This window comes from Macrobrachium nipponense, chromosome 4 (genome assembly GCF_015104395.2).
Source record: "Macrobrachium nipponense isolate FS-2020 chromosome 4, ASM1510439v2, whole genome shotgun sequence".
Classification (NCBI taxonomy): Eukaryota; Metazoa; Arthropoda; class Malacostraca; order Decapoda; family Palaemonidae; genus Macrobrachium; species Macrobrachium nipponense.
Genome location: NC_061100.1, coordinates 45837994 through 45851280, shown reverse-complemented (window position 1 = coordinate 45851280; position 13287 = coordinate 45837994). Strand labels below are relative to the sequence as shown.

The 13287-nt window shown below is 35.4% G+C and overlaps 1 protein-coding gene across 1 annotated transcript in view; it reads left to right on the top strand.

Annotated features, from left to right (window-relative positions):
* The first annotated feature begins 1631 nt into the window (after positions 1-1631).
* Positions 1632-13287, top strand: part of LOC135210900 (protein turtle-like) — a 194512-nt gene continuing 182856 nt past the window's right edge. The window contains 2 exon segments of the mRNA XM_064243838.1: positions 1632-1700; positions 9391-9972. Of these exon segments, the coding sequence (XP_064099908.1) occupies positions 9693-9972 (280 nt within the window). The 5' untranslated portion in view covers positions 1632-1700; positions 9391-9692.

The following is a 13287-nucleotide window of genomic DNA, read 5'->3' as shown; positions in this document are numbered from 1 at the left end:
GCTTTGTTTAGTGCCGTCAGAATGTTTCTTGTCATTCACGATTATAAAGATATTCTCAAATTTTCCGGCATAGAATCTGATTTATTGGAATCATGGCATAACAGCCCACTGTAAAATCATTTCAAACGTTTGGCAACAGCTTTTGAAGTTTTCGTTGGCGGGGCAATCTACGAATTTCAGAATCGAATGAAAAAGTCAACCTAATTTCCCTCAATATCATTTCGCGGGAGATTAGCTTTCGGACTGACTGACCGGCTGCTGAAAATATGAGGATTGCGAGAAATGTGAAACCGTCCCCTTCCTCTATTTCGTCGGTAAATCTCATTTCGAAATACGTATGGAAATAAGAATACCGTTGTCAAAAAAAATAAAGGAAAATTTCTTTAAATGTATTCCCAGTAAGGTCGGATTTTCGTTAAGAGCTGCTGGCTGACTTCCGGCGACGATGAATCCATCAAGTGGAACCCCGAAATGATCATTGTGTGTCTCGAAAGTTAACATTAACAAAACAGAAAGCTTGGTTCTTAGGAAACTACCGTTTGAACACCTTATAAAGAAGCTGTTTATTTTGTTCCATTCAAATCCTTAACAACGAACAGAAAGTTTGATGAAACAGACCCCGCATGGTTTATAGATGTATTAATATCAAAGTTCTTCAAGATCGACCACCCCCACCCCTGCCCCCGAAACGTGGACGTAAAGGCTGCAATACCCTGGCCTAAGGTGAATCCACCGTACGGAATTTTAACGGAGTTTTACTCAAGACTCTTGTGAAAGGACATATTGTCTAAACAAAATGTGATCACGAGAGAAAATCCCGTCTACATTTATATATACTTAAACAGTGAAAATCTCTATTTCATGTCTACTTGAGCAAATCTATTACATGTCTACTTAAGCAAAAAAAAAAAAAAAAAAAAAAGAGAAAATTAACAATTAGATTAAAGCATAGGGAACTGTCTCTATACGATAAAATATTCATCAAATCACTGTAAATAAAGACCACAAAATGTAAATGAAAACGACAAACTTAAAAATAAGCGAAATGTTCATCAGGGCAAAGGAGAATCAAAGAAATGTCCATTTGGCAAAATGTCCGTCGTCCAAATGCCCGGGAACCATCTTGAAGCGCGTCACATCAGCTGAAATGCTTCACATCTGAAGTCTGTTTTCGACATCTCAATGATGTGTTTTTAACGTATATTGATACATTTCGAAAGTTGAGTAGATTTACTGATTCGAGTACCTAATCCAGGGGCCACTAACCTTTGAAGCTTGATGAGCTATTTATTCAGCGAATCATAAAAATCTAGTACTGTTACAGTCGCAAAGGTATTTGTTTAGGTATGGAGCCCAGCAAGTATCTCGAAAGAGCCGCCGGCGGGTTGGCGACCCCTGACCTAATCCTTTTCAGTCAAGGATAGATAAGAATTCTGCTCTCTCCTCGACCGTCGCTTCCGTTTTGCCACTGCCTACCAGCGACATGTAGGTGACGTCATCCGAGAGCGTATTTACTTTTTCCGACGAGAGAATCACGGAGGCAGCTGCTACGGAGAGAAAGAAAGAAAGAAAGGCTTGGCTGCTGGGACAGTGGGACTGCCGCTGCCCTGGTCGGGAGCCAGTCAGTGAGAATCGAGTTGGTGGTGGTTGTGCACGTTGCTCCGTTCGTTCCTTTGCTCAATGAGGAAGGCCGTCTTTGGGTTGGATTTTGCGAGTAGTTCTCTCGTGTACTTATTCATAATCTGCATATTTATGCCTCCCGTTTTGTGGTAGTTTTATACTTGTGGTTTATTAGCAAACTAATTCATAAAACAACAGAATTATTATACAGTTAGTGTAATTCTATGTTGCGTTTTATTTTTCAAAAATATCGCAGAAATCACTGTTAGCGGCGAGTTTTACTAATTGAGGAAATCTAGTGAAACGGAAAACAGGAAATTAATATGAACAAAATCATTGTAAAGTATGGTTATAAATTGTATAATAAAGTACAGTGACTGATGAGAAATGTCCGATGACCGTCCCGTTCTGCGCGAAAGGTGAACCTTATTAAAAGTTTTCGATATTAAGTCTAAGGTTGTGAAAAGCAGTTAGAAAACTGGACATTCCTTTTGATATCTCTATTGGATATGAAACACTCAACGGAAAGGATGGAACCGTCAAGATATGATAAAGAAGAAGGATGCAATGCTAAATAAAATCTTAGTAAATGAGAAAGGCCATCTTTTGAAGGGTTAATCTAGCATAAACTTTTTTTATATATACACATATATATGATATATATTCACATACTTACATATATATATACATACATGCATATATACATATATATATATATATATATATATATATATATATAATATATATATATATTATATATATATGGTGAGCAAAATTAAATAGATACATATACATTCACACACAAACAAACACACACATTAATATATATATATATATATATATATATATATATATATATATGTGTGTGTGTGTGTGTGTGTGTGTGTGCGCCCATTACCCTCGACTTTCCTTTATACTGGAAATAATTTGCACCTAAACTCCGGGTGTCTGACTGAATACTTAAGGCATTGTTTCCCACGTACCTGCGTTAAGAGACATAGTTCGAATAATGCTAAAGATTCTTGCATTGTCCCAATACAACTCCCACTGGGTGCTAATCATTCCCACAGAACTATTATATATATATATATATACACACATTATATATATATATATATATATATATATATATATATATATATATAATATATATATCAATTCAAGCTACAAATGTCCTTTAATATCTAAATTCACTTTACCTCCCAAATGATATATTTTCATATATGTACCGAGGGGAATTTTTTAATTGATAATAATTTCGTCCCCCCATGGGATCGAACCACCGTCCAAGTGGACAGGGACGAAATCAGGACAGTCAGTGACGCTATCCAATCAGCCAACAGAGACGCGTCTCTGTTGGCTGATTGGATAGCGTCACTGACTGTCCTGATTTCGTCCCTGTCCACTTGGACGGTGGTTCGATCCCATGGGGGGACGAAATTATTATCAATTAAAAAATTCCCCTTCGGTACATATATGAAAAAATATATCATTTGGGAGGTAAAGTGAATTTAGATATTAAAGGACATTTGTAGCTTGAATTGATATATAAATGGATCACGGTTCGATGTGATAATTATTCATATATGTATATATGTTATTATATATTATATATTAATATATATATATATAGATAGTGTATTTAAATATATTTCACTTTAATCATAAAACTCTCTATGAAATTTAATTGTATATAAAAAACGATGAACACGAAGCTGGCTCCTACACTGATTTGACTCGAGTTCCAACTTTAAAAAGTGTAGTCCTCAGTCATCAAATAACTCAATCAACAACTAAGTAAAAAAACAAAATCTCGTTCATCTGACGTCACCGGGAATGCTACACAACATTTTCAAGTCCTCGACTAAATTTTAAACTTAAAATCTCAATTTGCCTTTATCATTATAGAGAGCATATCGGTCGTAACTTAAACTGATATATACTTTCTTATGTGTTTGTCATTCCACGGCCTTCCGCCTACCTTTATTTACTCAACAAACCCGTGTCTGTCATGAATCTAAACTAGAAAATAAAATTCTATGTTGACACTGGACCTAGATCTGGCTATGGACAATACTGGGAAATTTATCTTTTAAATTTCGCTTGAGTACTTCACTACTTTTACACAGGGATTATGTATATACGTACCACGTTTCATGTGATATGATATGATGATATATATATATATATATATATATATATATATATATATATATATATATATATTTGTGTTATATATGTATGTGTGTATATATGCATATATGTATATATATATGTATGTAAATATATATAATATATATATATATATATATATATATATATATATTTGTGTGTGTGTGTGTTTGCGTGTGTGTGTGTACAGAAAAAGTTTAAGAGAAACTGATTATAGGAAAGGGCGAAAGGAGTCGGTGAATATTTGAGAATTCTTACGCAAGCAACTGTTCATGACGTAAACAGGAAAAAATATAAGGATGAAAAACCAAATTAGAAGCTGCGGTATGACAGTAATTAGGTGACAGAGCGTCTGACCATGGGAGCAAGGAATGTCCAGACGAGAGAAACATTCCACTGAAATGGGGTGCATGAATAATTGTCACGTCATAAAAGGGGAATGCAGGGATAGGCGAATGTAACCATTTCGGGGCTTGATGTATCTATGTATAGACAAGATTTGTAAGGACAAAAAAGGACACATATCAGAGTGGGAAGAGAAGTGTTGGTTTTGAGAGAGAGAGAGAGAGAGAGAGAGAGAGAGAGAGAGAGAGAGAGAGAGCGAAAAGTGGTTGAGGGAATTAAGTTTGCTTCTTTCGTAATGTTCAATTGAAAAATTCGAGAGAATGGCGAAATAAAATGTGACATACAATATCCTAGAAAAAAAAGAAGCTTATGGCCAAATTGATATATTTGGGCGGTGTAGAGAATGTATTGTGGAGAAGGTAATTTGTTTATTGCGATAAATTTTCTGTGATGGATGCGTAGCTTGGTTTATATATGAGTGTAAAACCGTAGCACTTTGGTTTTAGTGGCTATTTAACATTTTTATGGATGCAGTAATAGGTTAATTTAGGGAAAGACAGGAGATATGGGTACAGAGGTTGAGGGATATATCAGTGTTGGTGATGATCACTGAACAGAAGCTGTAGCGACTAACTTGGAAACATTTTTGAAGACGTAAGAAGAGAAAAAGTGGAGTAAGGAAAAGGGTTAAAACATAAGACTAACTTGTATGGCGATTGTGTCATTTATGACATCATCTCTTTAAAAATGGATCGCCTTACAAACAGTTACCTAGTTTTCTAGTAATGGTAGGAAATGTATGTTTAATTGCTGTAATAGGACAGTTTAGCTTTAAAGGTAACATAATACAAGTAAAAAAATGCGTCGAAGTTTCTTCGGCGCAATGAAGTTTTCTGTACAGCGTGTAATGCTGCATGAAACTCTCAGCCGCGGCCAATGAAACTTTCAGCCACGGCCCGGTGGTGGTCTGTGTAGTTGGTACCTACAACGTTCCCAGTCACAAGATCATAACTAACTTATAAATTTAAATGAAATGAAAACCACTGAGGCTAGGGGGCTGCAATTTGGTGTGTTTGATGATTGGAGGGTGAATGATGAACATACCAATTTACAACCCTGTAGCCTCAGTAGTTTTTAAGATCTGAGGGCGGACAGAAAAAGCGCGGACGGACAAACAAAGCCATCTCAATAGTTTTCTTTTACAAAAAAATAAAATTGCCATATACTCAGAATCATTACATAGAATACGGGGATTTCCAAATGATGGCAATTACGAATTAGACCATTGAAAGATATCCTGACTGTCTATCTTTGTGCTCTTTCATCTAAGAGCTTTAAACAGAACACATATTTCCTGAACCTCGTAGACTTGCGCGTTGCCGGCTTAGCGGAGCACCAGCATCCACTTTATGTTAAGGCACCACATTGTCACACAGCCAAGTGCCAAATAACTTTCACTGTTTGTGATGCTAATTTGGAGAATGATTTTCTTGACACTTTTTCTTTTTTTTATGCCCGCAAATCTGAAAAGTAGTTTAGTGTGTCATGCAACATTGCTTTATTTTTATTTTTTTTTTTTTGTATTTCTGTTTGTCTGTTATTTGGTTCCTCAGTAGTTTAACCATTGTTCATTCTTTTAGTCTACTTCTCTCTTCTTTCACTTTTCCACAAAAAAAAAAGCAGTTTTTGAAAACATGCTTGGCATGTGAAATGCCTGTTGGACTAATTCCAAATGAAAGTTTCTATGATATAATAATAAAAATAATTTTTCCATTGTAAATATTTCGAAAGAATACCTCAACTCACACCACCGTAGTGTATATATATACTATATATAATATATATATATATAGATATATATATATATATATAGTATATATATATTATATATACATACATTATATATATATATATATATATATATATATATATATATATATATATATATATATAGCTATTATCTATATATATATCTGTGTGTGTGTAAGCGTGAGTGCGTTTGTGTTGCATGTGTGCGCACGAGCGCGCGTGCGTGTACAGCCTCATTGTCAATGCAGTTATCTCAACAATACCTCATCACATCCACAATGCTCCTCATATCGAGTCCCATATGCTGCCTGTATCCCATGAAATAGCATCTAAATCTAATTTTGAAGGTTGATTCGTGCGTGTTCTCTCGTCCAAGCCGTGTTTAGTATGTGTTCCGTGTCTCTATCATCCCTTTGGTAACACAATATCAGACACAAACCAGAGCTGTTCTCATTCCATGCCTCTTGGAATCCTGGAATGACATTTGCCCTCTCCAGCCAAAGAGCCTGTTACATAATCATTGTACACGTGTGACAGTTGGCCACTTTCATGACGGAGGATCTAAATTAAAAGCGTTTTTTTTTTTCGACCTCGTAGTTTTAATGATTATTTGAAGCTTATTTGCATCTTAGAGAACATATTTCCCTCTGAATCCGTAGGTAATTTAAGCGTAGCATTTCTTAATTTCCATTCCACACTCGCGCGAAAGTCAAGTCGACCCCTGTGGTATTGGTTCTGTTACTAGCTATAATATATAGTGCATATATATAATATATATAATATATATATATATATATATATATATTATATATATATATATATTTATTTATTTATATATCCAATGTATGAAGGAGCTAGATCTCCTAAAACTTAAATTTGATTATGTCATAACATACCAAAAGATTGTTCAGTCTTCATAGTATGTTATTCGTACAATGAGAAGCATTTTCGTTTACATCTTCACATTTCTGTTCTGCTTTGCAAAATATCTCCGTGAACGATGCCACTTAAACGGATTATAAGCTATTGAAGTAAAAATAAATATGACACAGGTCACTTGACATTTTACTTTTCATAATTAGTTTATGGTCATGCAATTCGGGAGGAAAAATGGGCATTTGAATTCTTTTTCTTCCTGGAAGACTTTATTCCATGCAAGATCTGCGCCTGGATTTCACGTCCCTGGAATTCTCGTCGGATGACCTGAAACGCAGAATCATTCTTTCAGCGTCTAGAATCCTCGAGGCAAAACGAAAACAGAGGGCTTTGGGTTATATCTCGTGTCTTGCTTGCGTGGTATGCAAAATATGTCAAAATGTTTTCTATTGACATCTACTCAAAGGCCTCCTTCTGCATGTATACAACTTACGGAATTATCAAGTGAAACTCTGACTAAAGATGGAACTTTTTTGCTCGAAAACCTGATAATGATATACTTTTGATATTTATAATCGTAAAATCCGAGTGGATCTTTCTTGTTTGTTTGTGGGGTAGGTAGGTGATCGGGAAGGTAGGGGAGACATGACACATCCACTCCAACCTGTTTGTTTGCCCCTGGGTGGAGGTGGGTTAGGTAGGGGATTGAGAGGGTAAGGGGAGACATAACAAGCAGCGCCGGGTTCCACCGCAGCGTAGCGCGCGCCATCAAATCGCGTTTTTATTATTATTTCCTACAATATAATGAAACGGCGAAAGGTTTTATTCCTCGCTGCCACGTCTCCTGAGAACTGATAATAAAGCTCATTAGTAATTACCTATACTTTGCAAGAGAAATTAAACTTCTTTTTGCTATCAAAGTGTTAGAAGTCATGCAAAAAATGTACTACTATCTGCGAACAGAAAACCTCCCTGAGGAATCTTGAGGATTAAGACATGCCTCCTCTGTACTGTATCATTACATCATTTCTTTTCTATTTTTCGCATATGCTAAAGTTCTCAATTTCACCATAGGCCTACTTAAACGCCTGGTATTTTGCAAACAAAGTTTATATGACGGGTAGACTGAATGACAGAAGAGTGATTAATTATGAGGCTGAGAGAATTCATATGTGCAGTATGTTATTGATAAAACTGACTATGTATATTATGATTATTCATTCGGAAGAAAGTAGGATGTTGGCTCTCGTTATCTGAAATGAATCTTCATTAATTTAGCGTTAACAGCTATTTTATATTTCTATTGTACTTACATAGGATATTAATTTATAATCCTACAGATTGCTTAAAGCAGGGGTGGAAACTCCCCTTCTTGCTTTAGTTACGGTCTCAATGGCACTCTAAAGTTACATAGCAATTTTGCAGAACTGAAGCCAACAGCTTTACATGCAAATCTACCTGACTTACTAGGGCTGGATTGTCTGTCAGATCTTAAGAATATGATACATATGTATATGTATATGTATATAGATAATATGCATATATATAGAATATTTATACACACACATATATACATATATATAAATATATTTATATATATATAAAATATATATATATAAATATATATATGTTATATATATATATATATATATTATGTATGTACATACATACATACACATATATATACCTATATATATATATATATATATATATATATATATATATATATATATATATATATAAGCAGGTTAAGAAGCAGCTATTCCCCAGTATGGTTATAATTTACCAGTTAACAAAATACTCCGTGGCTAATTAACAGGGACATGTCTAAAGCACTCCGGGTCATTCAGTAATGTTTCTCGTGATATTTCACCGAGGAGGCAAAACGCCACAACGAATATCAGGACAACTGAACCGCAAAAGTGGCAGAAGTAATTGTTTTCATTATATTGGCAAGTTTTCTCACAAGGACTGACAGATTGAATATACCGAAGTTTTGTTGTCATGATTTTTCTGATCCGCTATTAAATACGGAAACATATTTTCAGAGCCTTGGTATTTACAAAATGATTTTCATCATGGAAATCATTCTGCGCTTGAACAATCGCACTATGTGATTAAGCAAATTTATGCTTTCAAATGGGGTCGAATTATCATTAAGTAGAATAAATTTGTCCTTACATCTTTAAAGCTGTCTTTGCCGTCATGTCAAGAATCAAGTAAGTTGCACGTTTGTCTATAGGGCTTCTTGATTATTATCTCAGACATAATATGATTCTTTTGTCACTGGCAATTTTTTCATAAAGTCAATTCATAGCACAAAGAGAGGCAGTATCTATAAAAAATATATCATCCACATCACATGAAACCTTTACTAAAGTGATTTTTTTTTCTTCAAAAAATGAAAAAGATATCAAGGTTATTTCTTTGTGCATTTGATTGCTAAATATGATTTGTAAATGAGATTGGATGTTGTCTTAAAGTTCAATTTCAATTTTTCAATGTGAAAACATCTTCAATATTCGTTCTTTCTCTCAATATCATGTCAGTTTTTTCTTTCTGTTAAAGAAAGGAAATATTTTGAATGGAAACCAATTGGATTTTTGTGGCACATCTGCTTGGTTGAGTCATAACTCAAGTCACGGAGAATACCAGAAATATCAACAATAATACATACGACATGCGTGTTGTTATTGTGCGGAGTTGCCATTGGTTTTAGTTTAATGATGGTCACTTTCAGCTGATCCAAAACTGACCAAAAATACAAGGAAACACTGGAACAACACACCGAATAGATGTATTTTTTTATTTTCGGCCATGGACGGAAGAACCGTCTATGAGAAATGACTGCAGAACAGAGTAGAATGTAAATGACACTTGTGAGCGACAAGATTTCTATATGCTATTACACGCTGCGGCGGAAGGCAGCGGCTAGGGGTACATGCCAGCGTCTCTTTAATACGGGAGCGCCTCTAGAGATCATACGGTTAATCTGCCGGCCACCTTTGACATCAAGAGACGCCTTTGACTCCACTAATTGTGGTGGGTGGCAACTGGTGCGACCCACCTACAGGATGAGGTGGCACTTTACGCCAGTCTGTTGGATGGTGCCTCTTCTCTTTGTTCTCAGCTTCGTGGAAATGAAACAGAGTAAGTTACAATTGCCTTTTTGTATTTCATATTTCCAGGTTCTGATGCATTCATTTAGAAACATACATTTATATCTATAGTTTTTTCTAGAATTATGCCAAAACTCATGATTGTGGTCATATGGTTCTCTCACTGGAACTTTTGAACTTATAGAAAACGGAAAAACAGTAGAATATTTTTCACTGTTAAATTCATTTGTACTTTATTTCTCAGTTGTTACATGGCGTTCAACCATGTTACTTCTTATCATAATTATCTATATAACTGTTGTGAATTTAGAAGTCGAAAATTAATTGAGACAGAAGCTGAAATTTATAAAAGTGGTAGAAAATGGTCTTGAGGGGGGCAACGTACCTTAGAATCTGTGGCAAAGGGCGAGAACCGTATTTGAATCATTCTCAATTTTAATTTGTTATTGCTTTTCTCTCGTAAGGTTTAGTACCGACCAATTTTCTAGAAGTTTATGACGAGATGGGGCCAACTGATGGAGTGACATTTCTCGTCCAGCAGTTGAAACCGCTGAAACTTCAGAAGTTAACAGTGGTTGCAAATGCGTTTTTTTTCGAGAATTCATACGCCATTCTCAGTGATTTCATAATTTGTTTACTTATTTTCTCTATTTTTCTTGTAATATTTTTTCCTTATTTATACATTCATTTTGCAGTACAATGAAGCTTCCACTACGGGGACCTAGGGTTGCAGTATTCTCCCTTTCCAATGAGGGTTGAATTCAGCTTGACATATAGTAACAATAGCGCCAACGCTGCAACACGATTAAAGGTTTTACGTGATCACCGTAGATTTATGACAACGTGCTGACTACCGTGGTTCCAGATACTATTTCCATCCCTATTTTAGTTCTTACAATACTCGGAGTATATTTTGAATTGATTTTATTACAGGAATTCTAAAGTGTTCTGAAGTTTGTTGAGAAAGGATGTGGCCCATAAAAAACTGGCCCCTACAAAGAGGAACCAGGGCAAGCGTTCTCTAAGGCAAACAAAAAGCAACGTCACATTCACGCGCCTCACTTATTTGGAGCGACTACCACTTTTTATGATTTTTAATGACAACTTAGGAGTAAATCCAAGAAAATTCAATATTTCGGTCAATATTTTCCTCCTAAGTACAGCAAACTTTCATTTCCTGAGTATAGAGAGCAAGTGATGCCATTTTTCAGAAACCTATCGGCTTTCATTCTTCCTATTTTACCAAACCACCTAAAACCACGGTGATTCATCATCATACCTACACAAACATTTTAAACACCTCTGAGTATTGGAATATTACTCACCATTTCAACCGTTCTTACTCCTCATGTATTAAGTGGGTAGTCAATTGCAACCACTTCAACACTTTTTCTTTTATTTTCACTCATAAATTCCACAAAGTAGTGGTGATTGAGCAAGTCCTTCATACATTTCCACTCTGACTTTCACAGATACTCATCTTCTCTTCCGAATCTGTTACTCACCTCTTCTCTCGTCATTCATGTTTGCTCTAAAGTTTTCATAAAAATCAACTACCTCCTTTCTACGTCTTATTTTTATACACTTTCAACTTACTATCGCTATAAAAATTTTCAAACTTTCACCAAGTTCTGTAATTTCTCTTTTCCCTCCTTAGAAATCCACATCCTCTTCCTTTTCTCTCAAATGTCGCGTCACTCCATTCTATAGGATAGCAAACAATATGGAGTTATAATTTACCTCTACCTCGAAACCAGCTTCAGTACTGAGCCGGTCTCTTTCACGTTGCCAGGCAAATGCTTTGCTTCCATGATACAAACTTTTGACTGCTCTCAAAGACTCACACTCCACTCCAAGTATCCCGACCTCTTTCTGCATTATCATTTAGTACATAAACTTTTCTGAGAACATACCCGTCAAGTACAGTTTTGTTTGTTGACTCTCAAACTTTTCAAACAAGAAGTTTCCACAGTAAATACTTGATCCATGCCTCACTTATATGTCCACAGTAGTCGTCTATTTCAGTGGCTTTATCATGTAGGACAATTCCTTCATCAGAATCTTACCATACACTTCCCTTAGTATAGTATGTCATCTTATAACTTTAATTCATACAAGCCACCTCTGTCACCGCCCCCGCCCCCGCCCCACGGCCACCCCACCTCCTCCTACCTACCGTTCTTTACTCAGAACTGTACTTGCCTATACTTTGTTTTTTTCCATCTGTCCATCCGCATGTGGTGTTTGCGCATGGTAACACTGCATCCTGGTCTTTAAATAACATCCTATTTCGAATATTAACGGTGTCATTCGCATACAGTAAATCATTAAAACACTTTTCAGTCGCAAATGTACACCAAGATATCTTTTATTTCCCTAAAACTTACACATAGCGTAACTATTTAAAGCCCGGAACTAAGTGTTACCATGCGCGACCACCACAGGCGGATGGACAGATGGAAAAAACAGAGTATAGTTTTGATTTGATAACCCAATGCTGACTCTTCTATGAACATGAACTACTTCCACTCCAGTGGCCCATTTTTTTTCATTCACATTCTCCATGTATCCTTTCCTATCATACTTGCTCGTCATAATACGTTTGTGGCCGAGTTTCTTATATCTTTCACAAAGTTCAGCTTTTCCAAAGTTCATTAACACATTTTATGCGGAAGCCACCCACATATTTCGGGCAATCTCTTCACGTTGAGACATTTCTTCAAATTCCATTATCGTTTACCATCAGGAACTCCATACCACCAGATGTGCTTTCATTCCTCTGTCATATATACCTTTACATATTGTTGTGTGTGTATATATATATATATATATATATATATATATATATATATATATATATATATCATATATATGTGTGTGGTGTGTGTGTGTATGTATGTATGTATCTATGTATCTTCAAAACTAGCCCTAGATCCATCAGAAATGATGGATCATTAAGCGGGTTCTGTATAGCTTCTAAGTCAACGCTCTGAGGAACGTCATCGTCCTATTAATGGGAATTGCTTTTCAGTCTTTACCTAAGCTCTAATTAAATGGATAGCATAGAAACTGAGCCGCCATTGGTCTGACATATAAATCCTGCCTTTTATACCAAGGAGACGCCGTCGGATTACCTAGCCTCATATATAGTATATATATATATATATATATATATATATATATATATATATATATATATATATATACACACACACCACACACACACACAACACTCATATATATATATATATATATATATATATATATATATATATATATATATATACAGGGTGTTTCGAATTTAGAGCCCCCTCTCTACAGCATAAACTAAAATTGATGTGGACAA